The following is a 21050-nucleotide window of genomic DNA, read 5'->3' as shown; positions in this document are numbered from 1 at the left end:
TCAGAGGGAACAAGGAATTTTTTCCAGGGCTCCTTCCTCAGAGAAGTTTGTTTTCTTTTCCCAGTTGGTTCAACTCACTCCCATCTACAATGGGAGTGAGGGTAATGAAGAGGGTACCAGTGGCGTCCTCAGTGTGGTCACCTTTCTAGTGAATGCCTCCCTCAACACTAGCGGTTCTCAACCTTGGGGTCCCGACCCGAAGGGGGGGGGGGCGCCAGTGGCGACGGTGGCAGCCAGCAGCAGAGCCACAGGAGATTGCCTCCAGATTGTTCTGGGCCTGCGTGCCCGCCCCTGCGTGCCTGCACACACCCCCCCCCCCCCCGCCGCAGTTGGGGTCGTGGCCGTAAGGAGGTTGAGAACTGCTGCTCTACACAGCAAAGTCCATAGTAATAGTTTACTGACTCCAGGTTGGAAGGCTGTTTGGAGACTGTCTTGACAAGATTCTGGTGGAAACTAGAGATAATCAAAGGCCCATGCCCAAGAGTCGACAGCAGGATGATTGGAAATCTTTTCATTTCCCTAATGATCCCAAATAAGGGAAGATGATCAGCCGTCAAGCTCTGCCATTCAGCACCTTCTATGCATATGAGGCAGCTGACATTCCCATTCTGGGAAGAATCATGGTCCACTCCGTGACGAGGGCAGCCAATGTCATTGTGTCCTGTGGTGGGAATTTAGACTCTCTAGTCTTGCTCCACTGGATACAATGAAGACTGGATAGGGCAACTACTTTGGGTGCCCCTAGAATTGGACCTCCTGGACCAATCTTGGGGGGTCTTTAGAAAAGAGGGTCTTCAAGCTACACTGAAGGTTTGACCCCCCCCTCCCCTTTGAGGCAACTGAGAAGATAGAAATGGGAACTTTAACAATGCAGAGAGAGGATGGGGAGATCTCTAGCAGGCAGATGCCACCCTCCAGGCAGGAGATGATGGGAATAAACAAGCTTCACACACAGCAGGTCCCATCACCTGCCCTGGAGAAAAGGGATGCTGCATGCCGAAGCAGGGAAGCTGTGGCTTCACACCCCAGCAATTCTGGGGTGCCACTGAAATTATACCACACAGCAGAGAGTGATCACTTCCCCTGGAGAGGAGGGGATGCTTGTTTACTGGCAAGGTGGGAGGGAAACCTCATAGCACACTAGGAGTCTCAAGGGATACTGGCCTTCAGGTGGCACCCGGAGACCCACTGAAATCCCACCACACAGCTGAGGGATCACTTCACTTTCTTGGAGAGGAGGGAATGCCTGTTTGCTGGCTGGCTGTGGCTGTGGCTGCTGCTGCTGCGCTGGAGAAGACTGCAACCGGTTGGCTTAAGAGGCTCTCCTTTTTCCTCTTCTTTTCTTCCTTTTAATTAATCTCACTTGTTATTTTTAAACTCACTTTCAATTACTCTTTGGGTTTCTGTGGGTGAGGGTGGAGGTACTTTGGGAAGCTTGGGATTCTGTTTCCCCCCCCTGTATTTTTTGTTTGGATTTTTTTTGGGGGGGGGTCTGCCTGTTTAATCTGTTTTGTTGTTGTTTGTTGCTTGGGGCTGTTTATTGAGTGGGCTGATGTTTATTTTATTTGTAGATTTGTATCCCGCTACTAACAAGAAACTTGTGGCAGCTTACAATTATAAAATATGTTCTGTTTTGCTGGGGGAGGGGGCGCTGCTAGTTTCTTGGGGTGCTGTTGCTGCTGACTGTTTAAACTTTAATGTGTTATATTGTCGTGGTTTGTTTTGGGGCTGTTTTCTGTGATCTGTAGAACCAGGTTTGATTCCACAACAGTGTTTGATGTGCAGCCAGCTGGATGACCTTGTCTAACTTCTGTCAGAGCTGTTCTCACAGAGAAGTTCTGTCAGAACTCTCTCAGCCCCACAAACCTCTGGGGTGAAGAGAGGAAGGGAAGGCAATTGTAAGCTGCTTTGAGACTCCTTTGGGTAGTGAAAAGTGGGGTATAAAACCAGCTAGTCTTCCTCTTAACTATTCTTTTTTTGTGGTGGTAGGGAGGCTGGAAGGGAGATCCTGTGGTAATGGAAACCTGCATTCAGCACTTAGTCCACCCAGAGCTCTTCCACTAGGGCAATGAGGGTTGGTGCATATGCCGATTATGCTGAGGAAGAGGAAGGTGTCCACGTGACACTACCCCCTTGCTTTCTGAAGCTTGCCCAGGAACAGTGGATTGTCTTTTTGTGCACCAGACATCATGATAGATTTGTTGGGCCAGTCATTGCCCGCCCCCCCCTGCAAGTAGCAGGCATCCCCTCCTCTCTCTGTTGTGGTGTTTGTTGGGCCTCCAGTTCCCTCTTTGGGAGCCCCTAGAATTGTATTTCTTGGTCCAATCTTTTTTAAACTTGGAGGGAAGTGTGAGAAGAGACTCCTGAAGCTACCCAGAAAGTTTGGAGCCTCTAACTCAAACCCCCAGCCACCCAGACCATGGAGATTACTGAAACCTGAAAATTCCGGTTAAAATTAATGGTGCCATTGACTTTAATGGCTGAATTGCTTTAGAGACATCTGAGTCGATTTGGCTGAAGCTGGATCAGATTTGGATGGCTCTTTAAAACGGTCCGAATTGGGATCCTCCGAAACCAAAACGGTCCGAATTTTTTTGGGAGTGCACCTGGTATCATTAGCTTGTGAAGTAACTAAGTTGAGCCAGGGTGACTCCCACCCAGGACTCCGGAAGCTGAAAAGTCCAGTCCTGCCTTCCTTGACCAATTGGTGGGAATTGCCCATTCCAAGAGGCCCTCAGAGTGAGTATCTGGTTCCGTTTCCAAGGCATGAGGGCATCTTCCCAGCATCTTTTCTGACTTGTCTGGATTCAGCTTCAACTGGCTTGCTGTAATTCTTTGGACCATAGTCTCCAGACATTATTGTATGAAGTTGTATAATATCAACAAATTGAGTTTCCAGAATTAGTATTCTCTCACACATCCCTCCCCTCCCCTTCCCCTCTCTGCAGTGAGGATGAAAGTGAATTGCTCACGATTGCAGTGAAGTCCTTGTCCCTTGTGAACAGCCTGGCTTGATTGTTACAGTGAGACAAAAGCAATCGTTTCCCAAGCCTTGTTCTTTAGCAAACTTCTGTTTATGGAGTTTGTTTGTATTTGGGTGGGGTCTTTTTGTTTAGTTTTGGGATGAGGCAGACAGGAATGCTGAATCGTACTGCAAATGGAGTGTTGCACAGTGACTCCGTCTTTGCTTGTTGCCTCAGCTTTCCAAGATAAACCACGAAACGGAAGAAGGGGCGGGATCAGTTGGGATGTGCACTCTGTTCTTGTTTCCTAAGCAAGTTCCTTATTTGCAAACATAAAAGATGTGGGCATTCTGTGGTCCAGTAGAAATTCTAAACGTATACTCTGAGGAATAAACGGCTTGTTATTACTTAAAGCAGAAAACTTAAGGAACTTTTCTACTTATTCTCCCTCCCTCCTTTTCTACTTATTTAGTCTTCCTTCACATTTGCTTCCATATAGCTGTTATTTCACAGTACGTACCTATTTTTCTGTTAGTCGTGCTTTCCTCTTCCTTTCAAGCATTTAGTAGAGTTTCCCCACTTACATATACATTGCACGCCACAGAGAATGATCCAGTTCTTTCACTTAGGGGCTGGTCTCAACACTTAAGTTTCCCCCCACCTCCAGCTGCAGAGTGGGTGTGACATCAAGTATGAAAAACATAAGCCCTGAGCACAAGGCATGCTCCAGAGTGCTGTGGCAGCAGGGTGTTTGTGTGTGAGCACAGGGCTAAAATTAGAATGATTGCACAGAATTGTCACAGCTTACCAGGAAGTGAGGAGAAACAGATGAAGGAGAGGCTTTTCTCTTTTACTATGGTCTCTTGTCCTGGTCCCTCCCAAGGTTAAATGCTGTTGCAGACTGCTGGCTAAGTTTGTAGATGGGGATAGGAAGGAGTCCTTGTCCAAGCTGATGGGTTTATATGTAAAACTGAAAGGCCGAAGCCTTTCCCAGTTTTATCACCCTGCTTGTAAAATCCCTCTTTTTACCCTTAACTTGCTATGTAAAAATCTGTAGACTGCCCCAGCTCTGCCCTTGCCATTTCCCTCAAGTTTGCTTGCCATGAAAAGCTTTGGTTTAATCTTGGTTTAGCAGAGCTAAAATGAAGAGGGACTTTTTTTCCAGTGTGTGAGTCTCTCCCGGTATAAACTGTATAATAGACAGCTTGAGATGAGCAAACGAACAAAGGCTGTTGCAAACAGAAGAGAGGTGTTATTTGGCTACTTAGGGTTGCTTTCTCCACTTTGAGAGTGCCTGCCCTTCAGGTTTCATCTCCATACCTGCATTTGCATTCCTCATGGTGCCCTTGTAGTCTAAGACAGGCTGTGCTTTCTCTGATTTCTCTGCAGCATTGGTGCTTGTTCTCACCTTGTTTGGCCCCGGAAGCACCAAAGTGTAGATGCTGGTGCAACATCAAATAGCTCTTTGAACTGCCATCACTTAATTATCCTATTTATATAATTATCATATTTATATAATTATATGTATATAACCTCTTGTATTTAGGGTTTCCCCCCCCCTAATCCTGTGGATTGCAAGTGAATATCAAAGGCTGACATATAAGATACCTGGAGCTTTTATTTTCTTTTCTAAATGTGATTAACACTAAAAACATAGGGTTGATGCCAACCAGTTTTTTCTGCTGGTGAGAAAAGAAAAAGGTGTCCCCTCTGACTGCCCCCCAATACTATGCAGAGGATCATGGGACCTGCATGGGAAAAGGTCATGTGAAACAGGCTGCAGTTAGGCAGGGAAGTGTGTGTGTGTGTGGGGGGGGGGATTGAGTGAACATGCTGGTTGGATACAACCCAAAGCATTTTCAGCAATGTATGTTTGACTTTTTGTGAAGCACTTTATTGCTCTGAATCATCATCGTGCCTGGATTTTAGTTGTGCTCCATGTGTTGTATATATACGTTTTCCTACTTGTTGTATTTTTAAAGATCCCATTTTTACAATTTTAAATAAATACATTTAGAATTAGTGTTAGATACCACCCAGTTGTGTTTTGAGACCTCTGTAAGGACGCTTACCCTCGGGGTGGAGGTGAATAGAGATTCACTGCAACCCAGTCAGAGCAGAGGCTTGCTAGTTTTGTAACACTCCTATTTGTTGTGGAAACACTGTTAGGTCACTGGGATACAGTGAATGTGAGGCCCTGCTTACTTGAGAGGGGCAGCCATGTTCTCCGCCTGAACTGGCCACATTGGTGTCTGTTTCTTCTCCCCCTCCCGGCTTTAGTCTGTTCCTTGTTTTTTTTCTTCTTCTATTTTTTAAATCCCACATGCTTTTCAGATGGTCACTTACCACTGGGACCAAGTGTTTGCCAGGAAAGGTGTAGAGAATGTCTGTGTTTAAATTGCAGTGCTTTATGAGAGAAGAATTTTAAAGTAAATATGAACTCTCCTTCGTATCCCCCCCCCTCCCCCAGCACAGCACACATTCGCCTTGAAGCTGGACTGGCTGGTGGTGTTTCTTGTTTTATAATGACACATTTCGTAGGAAGGGAGTGGATGCTTTGTGTTGGAACAGCAGAGCAAAGGCCGTGTCACCCCAAAACACGTTGTGCCCCAAAGAGTCTAAATGTAGTAAAAATCTGTTCTGCAAAAGGTGTGTGTATTGGAAATGTTAAGAAGCATCTTTGTTAGGGATAAATAGTGTGTGAAGCATGTAGTACAAGCTTTTGAGTCCTACCAATTTTGGGGAGTGGGCTAGCATTGTTTTGTTAGGCCAGTGTGAACGTAACATTGTGGATTCTACTGCCCCACCCAGTCTGAATTCAAAACAGTTTGCTAGTTTTGAACCTTTTGGGTGTACAAAGCTTAGGCATTTCCCTTTGTAGGTGAGAGCTGGGAATATAAATTTAAGTCCCAGTTTTTTAAATGTCCAATGGTTGGATTTATTTCCCTACTGTGGGACACTTTTTTCAGCGTTGCCCATGTGAGATCTAAGATAGGTACTGATGATACTTTATCCGGTGAACCTGGTCCTGTCCAGTTTCTCAGGCTTGAATAGGCCTGAAATCATAGGTGTCAGAGTAGATCAAGAGTCTCATAGAGTGCTAAGGAAGGACAGGCAGAAATGATCAAAGCTTTGTAGGTTATTGGGTATTACGTAAACAAAGCATGCATAAGGAAAGGCCTTGCGGACATTCACAGTTAAGGTGCGCAGCTCAAGCACAGAAGACCTGTGACTCTGACATTCTCTGCTTCCATTGGAAAATGTAGATACATGATGTGGACTTTTTTTTATCCCCCACGCTAAAGATTGTATGGGATTCAATTTACTTAAGAAGAAGGTACCTTGAGAGGTGGCTTTCTAGGTATATTCTTTTTGCCTATGCATTCTAGCTTTGATCTGATCAGAACAGTGGGGTGGGGGGGACAGATGCAGGGTGGGAACGAATCCCATAACTCACCTTGAAAAAGAAGCATCTCTTTTGCGACCCTGTTAGGGGAATAAATGTATCACCAGTAGAGTTCCCTCTATCGCTCTATGCAGCCTTAGCGATGCACACTGAGTTTAAATGTTACCTGGTACCATAGATGTGCTTTTGTGTGCAGAAAATGAAGAGAAACAAAGTAATACATTAGTGCATCTAGCTTTCATATAGTTACTTCTAGACTGTCCAGTGTGTACCCGAATTATAATACCACATGAGCTAGGATACATGGCTTTTTCATGAATTCTAGGATTTAAAAATTGTGGGTGTTTCAGTTAATTTTATTAAGTGAATGAGCAGTATTCCCATCTCTTTAAGTGTATGAATAGCCAAATCTTCTACCTTGCTGATGTTCCTGATTTGGAAACCTACGGTTTGTCAACTCATGATGTAACAATTTTAAATAATGATTTGAATTTCATATTTGGAGCTAGCTTTACAAGAGGGGATATTACAAAAGGATCCTAACATGTTCCATGTGATATATGTAAATATTTAAGAGTTACAGATTATAGATTTTTAAAAAAGATAAAGTCCTTCAATAATTGTGTGATTTTTGTCCTGGACTGAAGAAAGAACAATATAGGAAAATAGTTGTGTTAAGCTGAGATGGTACGGAAAAATAAATCCTATTGTTTTAAAATCCATTTTGGATTGAGGGATGGGGACTGAGTTACACACTACCCGCCCCCAGCCCCCCAAGCTAGTTTAGGCATCTGGTAAAATCTCACAACTCCTGGGGCAATGATAATCCCTGGTGTAAGGAAAGGATTGCATGTGGCCTGTGATATCTTGCATTTGGAGGTGGGGAGGGAGTGTAAGGGAACACACCTGCGTCTGGTGCTCTACCAGCAGCATCTTACACTGAGTTACTAAAAATTAAGATAATTGACTTAACCTGGACTAACTGTGTAGTGGGTTGCATTGTGGGTGAAATTTCCAGGTTGGCAAATACATGACTTGACTAATTTATTTAAACTTCCTTTATTTTGCAATAAAAGCAATTTAAAACAGTGCACTGGCACCACATTTTTGAGTAATCCATGCTTATGCCTTCCCCACCCTCTCAAGCCAACACTTGTACCGCTGAGTGCACAAAGTGAAAGTGGATAATTCTTTTTACCTAGAAAATAGTCAGCTACTTCCTCTTCTATGAAAAGTTAGAGGGGAATATCTTTTTAGATGTATTTCATGTGAAGCTCAGAACTGGGAAAGGGAAGGCAGGTGAGCCGTGTGTGTATGTGTAACCCATATTGAAGAGCTCTGTCATCAAAATAAGCACACTTAATAGCCTGTGCGTAGGAGTGGCCTGACTGAATTCCACCCCAAGGGAACACTGTACACAAACCTATGGATTGCTCCAGGGCATTTCCCAACAGCAAATGTAGGGTGGGAGGCTTGCTTTTTAGTTGATACCTAAACTAGCTGCATCTCTAATGAAGGTCAGCCTTTGGGTCCTGCAAGAGAGGGTGAAAGCACATTGAAGGATTTGGATACCTGAAAGGCAGCAAAAGCATGGACTGTGCTTAGAAGAACAAAGAGTTCTTCAGTGATTTCTGACTAGCCAATAGGATCATCTCCATGCAGGAGCCTGTTTAAGCAGTCACTGGTCAAGTGTCTAAAATATTAAGAGTCGACCTGGGATGAAACTCTGGTTCAGGATGAATGACTGGAGAAGGGGAAAGCAGGATGGAGAAGAAGCATTCATGATAAGCTTTTTGTTTTGAGTAAACATATTCAGGAAATGACGTCCCCTTCTCCTTCTGTTCTCAGTTATTAAAACAGACAAGCATGATTCTGAAATTCAGAAATCTTAGCTAATCAACCTTTAACATGCCCTAAGTCAGGGGTAGTCAACGTGTGGTCCTCCAGATGTCCATGGACTACAATCCCCATGAGCCCCTGCCAGCAAACCATTTGCTGGCAGGGACTCATGGGAATTGTAGTCCATGGGTATCTGGAGAACCACACATTGACTACCCCTGCCATAAGTACTTCTTTTGTCAGGGCAGTGGAGTGGGTTCTCTAAGTCCTGTCCCGCTTTCATTGAATGTTGATTAACCACGTTCTTATGTTCAGTGTGTTTTATCCCAGCTTAATTACCCCAGAACAGGTGGACAGTAATGCAGGCTGGGATTGTCAGTACCATTGGTTAACATGTACAGAAGCCTACTACCAGGTGTCCAGTTTGAGAATGTGAATGTGTAATTGAAGTATTGCTTTTGATTTGGATCCACCAGTGATATCTGTGGACAGAAGGAATTTCTTTCCATTGAGAGTACTTTTGTAACTCCCCCCCCCCCATGTGGTGGCCCAAAATGCTGTTCTTGTTTGGGCCTGGTATCTCATCAGGAGCAATGTGCAGCGAGTTAGAGGCCTCCAATGTGGGGAACAGCATTTCAGTGAAAATCACCCATTTCACCTGCAAAAATCATCCAGGGAATCATACCAGTGTGTTTAGCCAGTTTGCTGTGTAGTGGTTAGGAGTGTGGACTTCTAATCTGGCATGCCAGGTTCAATTCTGCATTCCCCCACATGCAGCCAGCTGGGTGACCTTGGGCTCGCCCCAGCACTGATAAAACTGTTCTGACCAAGCAGTGATATCAGGGCTCTCTCAGCCTCACCCACCTCACAGGGTGTCTGTTGTGGGAAGAGGAAAGGGACGGTGATTGTAAGCCGCTTTGAGCCTCCTTCAGATAGAGAAAAGCGGCAGATAAGAACCAACTCTTCTTCTTAGTGACGATTTATGTGGGTGATTCTCTACCCCAACTCCTTGCTCATTAACATGTTGCACCAGCTAGTAGTGGTGCATCATGGGTAAAACCAATCTATGTTCTTAAGATACTGCAGAGCAGCCGGAGACTTTAGCTGGTGCAGTTGTTCACTTACTCAGAACTGATGATGTATCTGTCCTTATATTAGATTTTAGTTGTGCTCCGTGTGAATTACTGGATCTGACTGTCGTGGGCCAAGGTAAGGACAGGAAGGTGGAACCAGACTGTGGAGCTTGCCTGGCAAACAGTTGAGTAGTTGGGAACAATTGATAATTGTACCCCAAATATTATATCTTGCAGTTAGCTTGTATGGTGTGGCTTTGAAGACCATCTCCCTCTTTGACTTCTGTGTTGTGTGTTCCCCCTCCCTACATCACTACTTTCAGATCTGGGTGGGGCAGCTAGAATCAGTAAGGAAGTGAGCTTTCTGTATGCATGGGGAGGCAGTTGGTAATGATACCTCTGAGATAAGAGGACAGCAGCATGCAAGTGTAGGACTTCCCCAGAAAGTTGAACCTCGTGGTTGATTAATGATGCAAGTCCAACATGATATTTGTTATGTTAGTCTCTGTGAAAGAGGCAGCCCTTCACAGTGGAAAATATAATGGTGTGAGACAAGGAGATACTATTCATAGCAGATAGGGCATCCCATGAACAATAAAGTTTTCAGTTCCTTGGTTTGGTGGAAATTTTGCAGTTTTGGGTGGTTCATTTGTAAGGTTAATTTACAAAGTGCACTTTGGAATTATTCAATTCAGTTTTGTAATTCAAGGCTTACTATAATTCAAGCTTAAATTGTGCTATTTTTTGTTTCTGTCTTGCATTTCTTCATAATGGGGAACTTTTGGCTTATCACATCATTCTCCCCTCCTCCACCCTATCCATACAACAACCCTTTGAGAATGAATTATGCTGAGAGATTGTGACAGGCCAAAGGGCACCCAGAAAACTTCCATGGCAGAACAGGGATTCAAATCTGGTTATCCCAGGTCCTAATTTGATATTCTGACCACTACGCAGTATTGATTCTGACTTCATGTTAACCTGTCTGTGATATCTTTCAGTGTAATCAGGGTTAGATTCTGGATTGCAGACTGAACCAAGAAAGCTAAAACATAACATCAAATACATCTATTTATTGCTACATGCACAGTTACTACAGTTTAAAAACAACAAAGTTAGAGAGTCCAGTGGCCCTTTTAAGGCCAATATTACTGCTTTGTTTATCTACAATTACGGATGTTCTTAAACTTTGCAATAAATAGATGTATTTTGTTTTATGTTCTAGCTGTTCATCCTTCTAGGTTCCTGGCTTGACTCTCAGGTTGGGTCCCCTCCCTGCTTCTTTTGCTGTTTCCTTGCAGAGTGAACTCTATACAGCTGCCCATGCTGAAGCAGTAGAGTCCACTGAGTTATTGTCAAGGCGGGTAGGGCGACTGGCCAGGATGACAAAGCTCTGGGAAGCAGCCATCTGATCCTTGCTTTTGTATCATTAGAAAGCTACCCAATATATTTTTAAAAACTTTTTTGAGTAGAGTATTTTGTGGAAGTATAAGGCTTAAATCTTGTAAACTCACACGTGAGTTTTCCAGCAGCAGCTCCTTCCTCCCTTTACAAGCAACCTCCGTCCAAGTGGCTTCCTGTTGATGAGAATAGGTTAGTCCTACTTTCCATGCTGTACCAAGAAAAAGGGGTTATATATGGTTTGGGTTTGTTTGTTTTTCAGCTGCTGGCCCACAGACTGGTGCCAGTCTGTGGGCTGCTTCCTGTTGGTCTGTTAAAAGGGAAGCTGCTCAGCTTCCTACTATTGAATGTGAAGCTCTAATACCTGCATCAACAACAAGGTTTGTTGAGGAAGCATTGGAAGATGGCAAGCCTAGCTTTTCTGCCACCTTCCCCTTCATAGAATGCCTTCTAGGTAAGTACTGCCAGCTCTTGCACTTCAGACCTCACTGCACAGTACATTTTTCCTGAGGATGCTCCCCATGTTAGCTCAAGAGAGAGACATTCTAGAGTTCTGCATTCCCCAGATACACTGTGTTACCAGTTTTGATTGGGACTGTAGCGAGAGTGAGTTTAGGCCTCTCCATCGACATGATTTTCCAAGAGGGAGCTTAGTTCGTTCTCCCTCCCACCCACCATGTCCCAACCTGGAAAAAAAAACCCTGGGCTTTTTGTCCCGTTAAGGAAGTATAAATTGTAACCCATTCAGTATATGTAACCCCCCCCCCTCAGTGGTGCAAACAGCAGCCACCAACAGCCAAATTGAGCTTAGATCTGCCAGTTGTAAATCCAGCCAGCCACAAATGTACCTGTTTGCTTGACAGCAAGAGATGGCCTGCTTCTCACTGCCAAATAGCAGGAACAGCTCAAGCAGTAGTGTGTATTCCCCCTTATTTGACAAACAGCAAACCCCGTGACATCATAGCAGAAAGCTCTTATTGACCGCATGTGTGCAGGAAGGGGCCTTGAATGGGCCATAGGGCAATCTACTCTTTTGCTCACTTAATTGGATTAGTTGTCTTTAATATCTTTTGGACATGCTTGGAAACAGTAGTACCGATGTTGGATTTCGTTTGGGCTGGGTAGATGGCTGACTGTCAGGATCTCTTTTCTTAGCTAATATTATTTTAGCAGATTATTATCTCTGATAATTTACAGCATATAAAAATAATGAGAAGACTCTAGATCTTGGATTGTTTTTTTTCCTTCTGGCAATAGAAATTCATAGAGGAGTAACTGTTTTGTAAAATATGAATACAGGTGGGCAAGCCCCCCCCCTCACATACACACACACACACTTTTAAAACAGACTATTACAGACTTTTAAGAGCTAAGAAATCAAAGAAATAATTATATATTTAATTTTCCTCTTTGTTTTCCTTAATATAATTTTCAATCATACATATGTGTGTCTGTTGATGGATGATGACCCATCTGCACTCCCAAATCCATTGACTCCGTCCTGGCTCTCGGTAGAGTCCAATTAACAGCTTTGGCCACTCCTTGAGAAACAGATGAATTTTGAAATTTGTGAAGTAATTGAATATTTATTATGCAAGCAGGAGGCAAACTTAGAATGAGAAACAGTTTTAAAACTATATATACATTTATAGCAAGTTATAGTAATATATGTAAACATATTACAATGCAGAAGCAGAATGAGAACCAATTTTGAATATAAAGGCATAAGGAAGTATATTCTGGATAAAATATTGTCAACATCCCTGAGGTGACTAGTCATGAGGGAGCAGTATAGAAATCTCAAAATAAAACAATATATATTTATGTTTCATTGTGAGATGTTAAATATACTATAAACTGTGTTAAAAGCTGCAGCTAGTATGTGGATATAATGAAATATGCATCATGGAATATGTAACAATGATTAAATAAATATAGATATAATACACACCGTGAAATTTAAAATGTTTGAAATAAGAATTATAGAAAACATCTTAAATTATATTTTCTGGTTCATATACCTAGTAATGTGTAATGATTCATTATATATATGGTCTGTTGTATGGTCTTTCTGTTTCTTTATATCATGTTTAAAAAAACATTATTATAAATAAAATATAATTATAAAAGAATAAGTGTTGGCTGTACCCACACTTCAGATACTATGCTGTTATTGCTCAATGGTATGATGTTCCCTACTGGATTTTCCTTTGTGGACACGCCAGGTCAGTCATAAACCGTTGCAATAGCACAGGCTGCAGCCGTGGGAATGAATCACTTGCAATGTAGGGCTGCATCCATTGCCTCCTGTTCCTTTGGTTCATAGTTGTGATCAGGTACCTGTAACTCTGAGAGCTTTTTGTGGTCTTCAGAAACCTCTCCCTAGGTCTCCATAGGCCTAGAATTGTGGTAATCCTTTTCCTTTGTGGGATTAGTAGTGGAGTGGCTGGCCTCTAAAATTCAAGCTAAACAAAACCAAATTATTATTATGCTGACCAAGTGCTATGCTCACAGCTATAATTCTGGTATGTATATTTCTTCTTTTTCTCTTCCAGATGTGCACACCCAGCAATACCCCAGCCACACCACCCAACTTCCCTGATGCTCTTGCTATGTTTTCCAAGCTCCGGACGTCAGAGAATCTCCAGAGCAGCAACAGCCCCATCACGTCCATGGCCTGCTCTCCTCCGGGTAGCTTCAGTCCTTTCTGGGCTTCTTCGCCTCCCAACCATCAACCAGCCTGGATACCTCCTTCATCGCCCACTAGTCACAACCTGCACCATCACCTCCACCATCAGCAGCCCATGTGGCCTCCTGTGCCTCAGCAAGGGCCCCCCCAGCAGAAAGCAATGACGGCAATGGATGGCCAGAGATAAGACTTAATGTTTTCGAATGGGGGAGAAATTAGGGGGAATTATGATGTTGCAGATCCAGGGAGGGCACTGGGGAATGGGTGGGGGGTATTTTTCCTGAAGATCGCACTGGAATATTTTATAGCCGTGAGGATTTTTTCCATTTTTTTTCTTTTTTAAACTATGGGGGTATCATCCCACCTTCCCTGTGGTCCTCTTTTTTCTCCCTCCCCTGCCTCCTTCAGGAGAGTTAATAACTGGTCTTTTCTCTTTTTTTAAAGAAAAAAAATATATAACTATAATATATAAATATATAAATATATCTAATGTATATACACCGCAAATGAAAACAACGGAATTGCAAAGATCCAGGTGGGATTCTGGGAACACTGCTTGGAAAAAGCAGTGGCTCTGTTGGATTTGTGCAGAGTGATTTGTGTGTGGAGGGGGCAGGGCTCAAGCTGATCCTCTCCCCCTCTCCCCTGCCTTTGTTGCCCTCCTTTTTAAAGAAATAAAACAAACTTTGACTCCCAGTTGTGGGGAGATTGCCTGTAGCAACTGAGATCATTGAGGGACCTTTGGAAGCCTCTTGCTGAAGGAATCCACATGCCTCAAATTGTGGCTGCCTTTGCTGCATAGAAAGGCCAGGAGTAATGTGGGGAGAAATGCCTGGTGAAGCAGAGGTACTTCAGAGAACTTACTGAGCAGGAGCATAACCTGCTGAAGGAACCCAGCCCTCACTCTGCATCCTGACTGGGCAACAACAGATCTGTTCTGTGAGGGTCATGTGGGGTGTGCTCCATAGAGCTTTCCTGTAGCCTACAGAAGGAGCCTGACAAGAAAAAATGAAATATGGTAGAAATGTCTTTGCGGTTAGGCATATTGTTGGGATTCTCCTATTTAAGCACCATGTGAAGTTCTGGACATGATGGTGTGCATGCAAGGAAGTGCGAGTGCGTGGCCCTACCATCTTGAAGTACTGGGCGAGGTCAGTGCAGGCATGCACGTGCACTCTGAGTAAATTATTTTGATACCAAACTCCTGCCTCTACATGGGCAGATCATTAACAGGAATGCGCAGCAGAGTGGTTTGGGGTGCTCTGGGTTGGGTTTAAACCTTCTTCCCCAGTTCTGGCCTGTTGGAACAGATGGCTGCAGCAGGTGTGCCTCAAATAGCTTAAATTAGCTACATTTTGTACTTTACCATGGAATTATGACTCTTCCTCCTCCTCTCTTCCTTGCCTTCCTTTTTGTTTATGGGAATGTCCCCCCCCCTTCAACTCAAGTTGTTTCCCTTTAAAAAGGACAATGTTTAAGCATTTGGGGAGGCTAAGCTGGAAGGCAAGTCATTTAAATTTTAAAATGATACATAAATGCACATCAACCTCCCCAGAAGATGAATCTTTTGAAGGAGGGCTCTCTATGCTCCCTTGCATTCAATCGAGGAGCTGTGGCTTTTTTTTTAAAAGGTTTTAAAATCAGAATCTTGCTTAAACAGGTTGAAGGTTTTTTATTAATTTAAAAATTAAAAAATCACTTTTTTAAAAATCTGGTACTTGTCTTTTTTCTCTTGCTGTACTAATAGATATTTTAAATCTAGCGAAGTCTGATGGATATGAATGCTAGAAATAAGACTGAACATTAAGGCAAACACACAAAGTATTAAGTGTCAAATCAATCCCTGATCTTCCCCTCTCCATCTAGAAATCTACTTTTTTTTAACCTTTCTGCTAAATCATACATTACTTGATAGGCCATGCAAAAAGTAAAATGAATTAGATTAGCTCATCAATTGTTGATATTTCATTCATTCAGAATTGCTGCTTAATTAAGGTTAAACACATTAACACCTCAAATTTTCATTTTTAAACCCTAATAGGTGAGGCCTTTAAAACAAAATCTCAATTGACAGAAGGGATGCTCAGTTGCTTCGCCCTTCCTGCAGTCCAGAATGCCTCTAAACACTGCTCTGGGGAAACAGGGGATCTGCCCCCCACCCCCTACCAAGAGCAGCAAAAGGAAGGGAATTGAAACTCTGGAGTAGGAAGGAGGAATCAGCAGGAAAAGCCCCTTTCCCTTCGGTCAGCAGAATTTCTTAGGATCCACATCCATATCTTGACTCTCATAACGGGAAATTTAGCGTATTCTTCTGTTGATGATCATATTGTTTTGGAAGTCTCAGTGAAGCAGAAAATGCTGTGGAGCAATTTAGGTCAGACTACTCACTGTACTTAGAACAGAAGCTCATTGAAGGATCAGTTCCTCTTTGTCTCCCCTCCCCCAGGAGTGTGATGAGCAACAGATTTCTACTAATCCCCCTTCATTGTCCTCATCTCATCTTACCATACATAAAAGTGAAATGGGGCACTTAACCCCCCTCCCATTTATTGGAATGTTATTGTCCCAATTGACCTCTGATATACTGGTTACAATTTACTATGAATGTTCATACAATCTGTGTACAGTGTACATTTGATATTTTCTTTGTTTAGATTAATTGTCATATGTTTAATACATGTACAGCTTAGTCCAATGTCTGATATTAACCCCAGATGGAGCCTGGAACCAATAACTGGATTGATTTGTAGTGAATGTATGTTGGCTCGTCCATGCATACATGTAGAGACAGGATTTACGTGTGTTCACTGTAACTTGTGAACAGCACTGTAGAAATTTTATATGCAAGAGCAGAGGAGGATCCATGTTCAAATAAATATAGGAGCATTGAACCCCATCAAATCGATATGAATGCTCAGGAGGAGGGGGCAGCCTTCTATCCCTCCCATCACATATCTTCTTGTGTTCCCTCAGGAACAGTATTTCAGGGTGCACAGTTTTTAGATAGGTTCCATCTCTGGAAGTTCAGGCATTCAGTTCAAGCATTTACAAGGCCAGTGGATGTTTCCAGGGAAATAGAAGAAAGGGAAATGAATGTGCAACAGGCTTCTAGGGACCAGTGTTCAAGATGTGGAATGCCGCTTGCATTGCCTTACTATCTATGGGAGTTTGGTGCACACCTCCTGCATATGTTAGCAAATGTGATGTACGTAACAGCAGCAGCAAACACCACTACCAAATTACTGGATGGGATGTGTGAAGGCCACAGCCTTCTCCCGCATTGCCGGAAGTGCCATGATCAGGACAGTCCCTCGCATATCAATTAGGAAATCTCTATAATCTGTCCCAGCCCTTCCCCCATCGCCAGAAATGACATGTCTAATCCCACTATCACCAGATGTTGCCTGACTAGCCGTGACCCATTTCACGTCACCTGATGACCTTTATTCACCACCATCCACTGCAGCGCCGGTCCTCTGACAACCAGGTACAGTCTTTCCAAGGATCAGGAGGGACTTCTGTTTTCAAGCCATCAATACATAAAACAGAGAAGAGTTTAGTGTTTGGGGCCAAGAAGGTGGTTCAGTATGGAAAACACATTTCAGGTAGGTGGACTGTTTAATAAGATTGTTTACTCTGTTTATATCTTGCCTTTTTAAATATAATTGAGGTTGCTTATGAATCAAAATATTTTTAAAAATCAAAAATGGACATGTAACTCACTATCATCAGAAGCTGCCTAAGTTGTTTATCAAGATTTGCATATAAGCCAGCAATAAAGCCCTATATATTTAAAAAAGAAAACCTACAGTATTTGAAAAATGCTAACAAAGCAATAGTAGGAAAAGAATGAAACCACCAAATCAGCCCAGCCCTAAATTCAAACAAAATTGAATTCATCCCTCTTGAAAGGTCCTCTGGAAAAGAATAGACCTTCTGGGGTTACAGGAGCAAAAGGGGCTGACTGGGCCTCTTGAAGGCCATAGCAGAAATAACCTTCTGCATTCCCACCAGCCTCACTTAAGTGCACTGCAGTTGAAACTATAGGCAGGTTCCTGTGGATCAACACCCAATGCTTTGAACTGGCCACAAAAGTAAGTTTGTATGTGAAACTGGGGAAATTGGTTCCTCATGGCAAGCCTTGGGAAAATAATTTCAGCTGGCACGTTTTGCATCAGCTGAAGTTTCCAACCCATTTTCATTGGCCGCCTCCACATGAAGCATTTTATTGTAGTCCAGCCTGAATGTTACCATGCAACTAAAGGCAGGTCTACTGTTTCCAGCAACGGTTGCAATTAGAAAACCAGCTTAGAATGGAAAAAGCAATTTCTCTCTGCTACCTCTTTCTCAAACAGCAGGGCAGGATCCAGCAACATTCCATGACTCTGGACCTTCAAGGAGACTTGAAAACCCATCAAGAACAAGCTGTAACTCAACACCTGGTTTGTTTTTCTTCACTCTGTAATGTGGTGGTGTCGGTTTGTTCCCTCACATCTTTGGCACTTTATTGTCTCTGGAAACCAATTTAGGATCTCCATTGGATCCCTATATTTAGATGAAAGGGAGAGAAGGAGTTTTGTGTCATCACCACAGGTGACTTACCAAATTTTCAGTGAGGGTTTCATGTAGACATTAAACAAGAGATGAGGTTAAGGTGTCCAGATTGTCCTACTTTTGGAGGGACATCTAGGGACAAATTGTACTTATGTCAAAATCTGGTCAATGGTGTCCCGCTTTACCAATGTTACAATCTGGTCACCTTAGATGAGGTGGAACCCTGTAATTCTGCACAGACGAAGGGGCCAAACAGTAGTCTCTTGCTGGACTGAAGCCATAGTAACAGTGCATCTCCCAGGCCCATCCTGGATAATCAACTCACAAGGGTACCATGGCATTAAATTAAGGTTGAGGTTTCACTTCTGATTGGTAGAATTGTTTAGTTATTACTCCTTATGTTGGAGTAGCCCAATGATAAGTGTTTTTCCAAAGCAAGCCTGTGAGGAGGTTCTCCAGGTTACAAGTCTGCTAGCCTTTGTCTGCAGGCTTCTGTTTGTGTTTCTGAGGCGATCCGCTGCTTTACAGTTCCATTATTCCTTATGCAGCTAGATTGCCCTAAACTTGCCTTTACACATTTATTAACAAGTATGACTTTTAAGTGTCAATTTTTATGCTTAACACTAGCCAAAACCAAAAAAGGACATTATAGTAAGTATAAGGTGGTGGTATAAATGCTGGCACATTGTCAGATCCGCCTCCACAGACTACCTGTAAAGAAGCGCGCCTAGCCTCAACCAGGGCCAGGGCTTTTTCAGTCCTGGCCCCCACCTGGTGGAATGAGCTCCCAGGTGAGCTGTGGGCCCTGCAGGATTTGTCAGCTTTCCACAGGGCCTGTAAGACGGAGCTCTTCCGCCAGGATTATGGCTGAGGCTGGGGTCTGCGAGGTTGAGCGTTGCCCCCCCTGAAGTATACATCATCTCCCCCCATTCTCTATCGCTTTGGTAGGTGGGAGTAGATTGTGATTGGATGCTGCCATGTTATGTTATGATTTTTAATGTCTTTTAATGGGATTTTAATTGAGGTTTTTAAGGCAACTGTTACCCGCCCCGAGCCTACGCAGGGAGTGGCGGGAAATAAATAACGATAATGCTATTGTTGTTGTTATTATTATTATTATTTGTATCTGTGTGTTCCAGATATTGCTGCTCTGTTTCAGGAATCTATTGGGACTGCTGAACCAAGTTTGTGACCAACATAATTCTCTTATCAAAAAATTGTACAAATGGGCCACCAATTAGCAGTTTCTATTCCTCTGATCTTCAGTACATTGCCTCTGATGGGTTGGTTTTACTTGAATGGATACTGTGGCAACCCCGAACTCAAAACTCTGGGTGAATTCAAAGGATTAATTATAAAGCCTGGAGGGAATTCATCCATGACTCAGCCCTTTCACCCCAGGAGTGTATAAATAATATCGGGGAGTGCTTTTTGGTAGATGATGTTTAGCGTTTCATAGAGAGTACACAGAGAGACTTGTGAATAGAATGCTCATTGAGAGGGTGGGACTGAAACAACTTTTCTCTATGGAAGGGCTTTTTGGTTGTCTCCGGAAGAAAGACCCTGCAGTGTGGATGGTACAGAGCTTCAGAGAATGTCAAATGACTGCAATAATCTGTTAATCAAAGGATCTTTTGATAGAAATGACCTCAGGTGTGTTAATCTAAAATTTACCTGCTAACTTGATCTGTGATCATGTTGTTGTTTTTTTCACTATACTAGCAGAAAAGCCTGTTGTACAAAATAATGCAACGGGCTCTAGGATCTCCCCCTTCTCTGGTGAGGCTGCGGTGGGACTGTTAAGGGCAGGGGCAAGCTCTGGTGGGGGCTCCCAGCCTCCTCCTTCCCTCCCCCCCCTGCAGCTTTGCCACAGCCACGGTGGGCCTGGTGGTGACGGGCTGTCTTACCTGACTGCCTACTCTTTGTGCAGCAGGAAGGTAAAAGGGGGAGGCAGTCGCGGATGAGGTGCCCTCTGTCTGATTGGTGTTCCTGGGTGAGTGACTCCCCAGGTAGGCAATAATCAGGTTGTCAATGAGTCTTGACTCCTCCCACCACCCTCGTCAGGCTTTATTTATGTTACAGATACAGATAAAATCTAACCTGTTTCCAGTTTCTGCAGCCTTGGTAGCTCTGAATCCTAGCAAAAGAGTTGATTGTGAGGACATGCATATATCATGCTTGGGAAGGGCCTCAGGTAGTGCTAGTGAGAATTCTTATTTCCATTCCTCAGTCTTTTTGATATGGAACATCTACTGGCGCAGTCCCTGTAATGAAAATGATAATGGGCATGACGTCTGTTATCCCACCTCAGGGAGCGTAGCAGTGGTGGTGACACCAGAGCAGCAAGGCCTAGCACTAAGGCCGGCGCTGCTGCCGCCCTCCGAGGAGCAGGAATGTCCTCGGAAGAAACTCCCCAACAGCCATGGTGATAGAACAATGAATGCGACTCTCTGCTGGGGCTCACTGTGCTAGTGTTGCCTCTGCCAGGCTTCCAAGGCCACTCCCACTCTCCAGAGGGCAGGAGCAGCCTAGGAACACAGCAAGCGGGCCTTAGTGCAGGCTCCAACCATGGGGCTCAGGGACCCACACGGGTAAGTAGGGGAAGGGAGTGAGGGGAGGGAGTCTGGGTATATGGGAGGCAAGAGTGGGCAGGGGACAAGGATTCTTACCCCTTCTGTAGATGTTCCACATAAGGGGTGAGAATTCTTTTACTCTCAGCTCTTAAATGACTACTGGAAGATTTCTTCAGTGAAATGCTAGATGTTTTCACCTTCACTGATACCCTGAATGGTGGTTCTAACCACTATCACTTCCTCTTTCATTATACAAATGTCTGTTTACATTTCTAAAAGAACACTGAAACTCTGAAGAGCTGATCAGTGTACCTCACCTGTCCTTGCCCCAGGCACACCTTAAAACTCAGCCTGGCCAAATTACATTTAGAGTTACACTGTTTCTAGGGTTACAAGCCAACAAGAATGAAGAGACCAGAAGCAAAGGTGAGACTGTAGTTTCTGATTCTCATGCTCTCCTCTCAGTGACTTTTACTGGAGTGTATGCTGTATATCACGAACCATGAGCTTGCAGGAAAATGAAGGGGACTGAATGCTGCAGCTTGGCTGCCT

At 43.6% G+C, this 21050-nt stretch overlaps 1 protein-coding gene and 1 long non-coding RNA gene across 2 annotated transcripts in view; one reads left to right on the top strand and one right to left on the bottom strand.

Annotated features, from left to right (window-relative positions):
- UBALD2 (UBA like domain containing 2) overlaps positions 1-15081 on the top strand; it is a 38370-nt gene extending 23289 nt beyond the window's left edge. Inside the window, exon 3 of the mRNA XM_077327713.1 lies at positions 13238-15081. Within this exon, the coding sequence (XP_077183828.1) occupies positions 13238-13558 (321 nt within the window). The 3' untranslated portion in view covers positions 13559-15081. The remainder of the gene's footprint in view (positions 1-13237) is intronic.
- Positions 12092-20417, bottom strand: LOC143832796 (uncharacterized). Its single transcript, XR_013229409.1, has 4 exons — positions 20026-20417; positions 17712-17916; positions 16805-16889; positions 12092-12223 (listed from the first exon to the last, which is right to left on the bottom strand). It is a non-coding gene; the product is annotated as an uncharacterized LOC143832796 (long non-coding RNA).
- Between the last annotated feature and the right edge of the window lie 633 nt (positions 20418-21050).

Source organism: Paroedura picta, chromosome 3 (genome assembly GCF_049243985.1).
Source record: "Paroedura picta isolate Pp20150507F chromosome 3, Ppicta_v3.0, whole genome shotgun sequence".
Classification (NCBI taxonomy): Eukaryota; Metazoa; Chordata; class Lepidosauria; order Squamata; family Gekkonidae; genus Paroedura; species Paroedura picta.
This window is presented reverse-complemented; position numbering and strand designations above follow the sequence as displayed.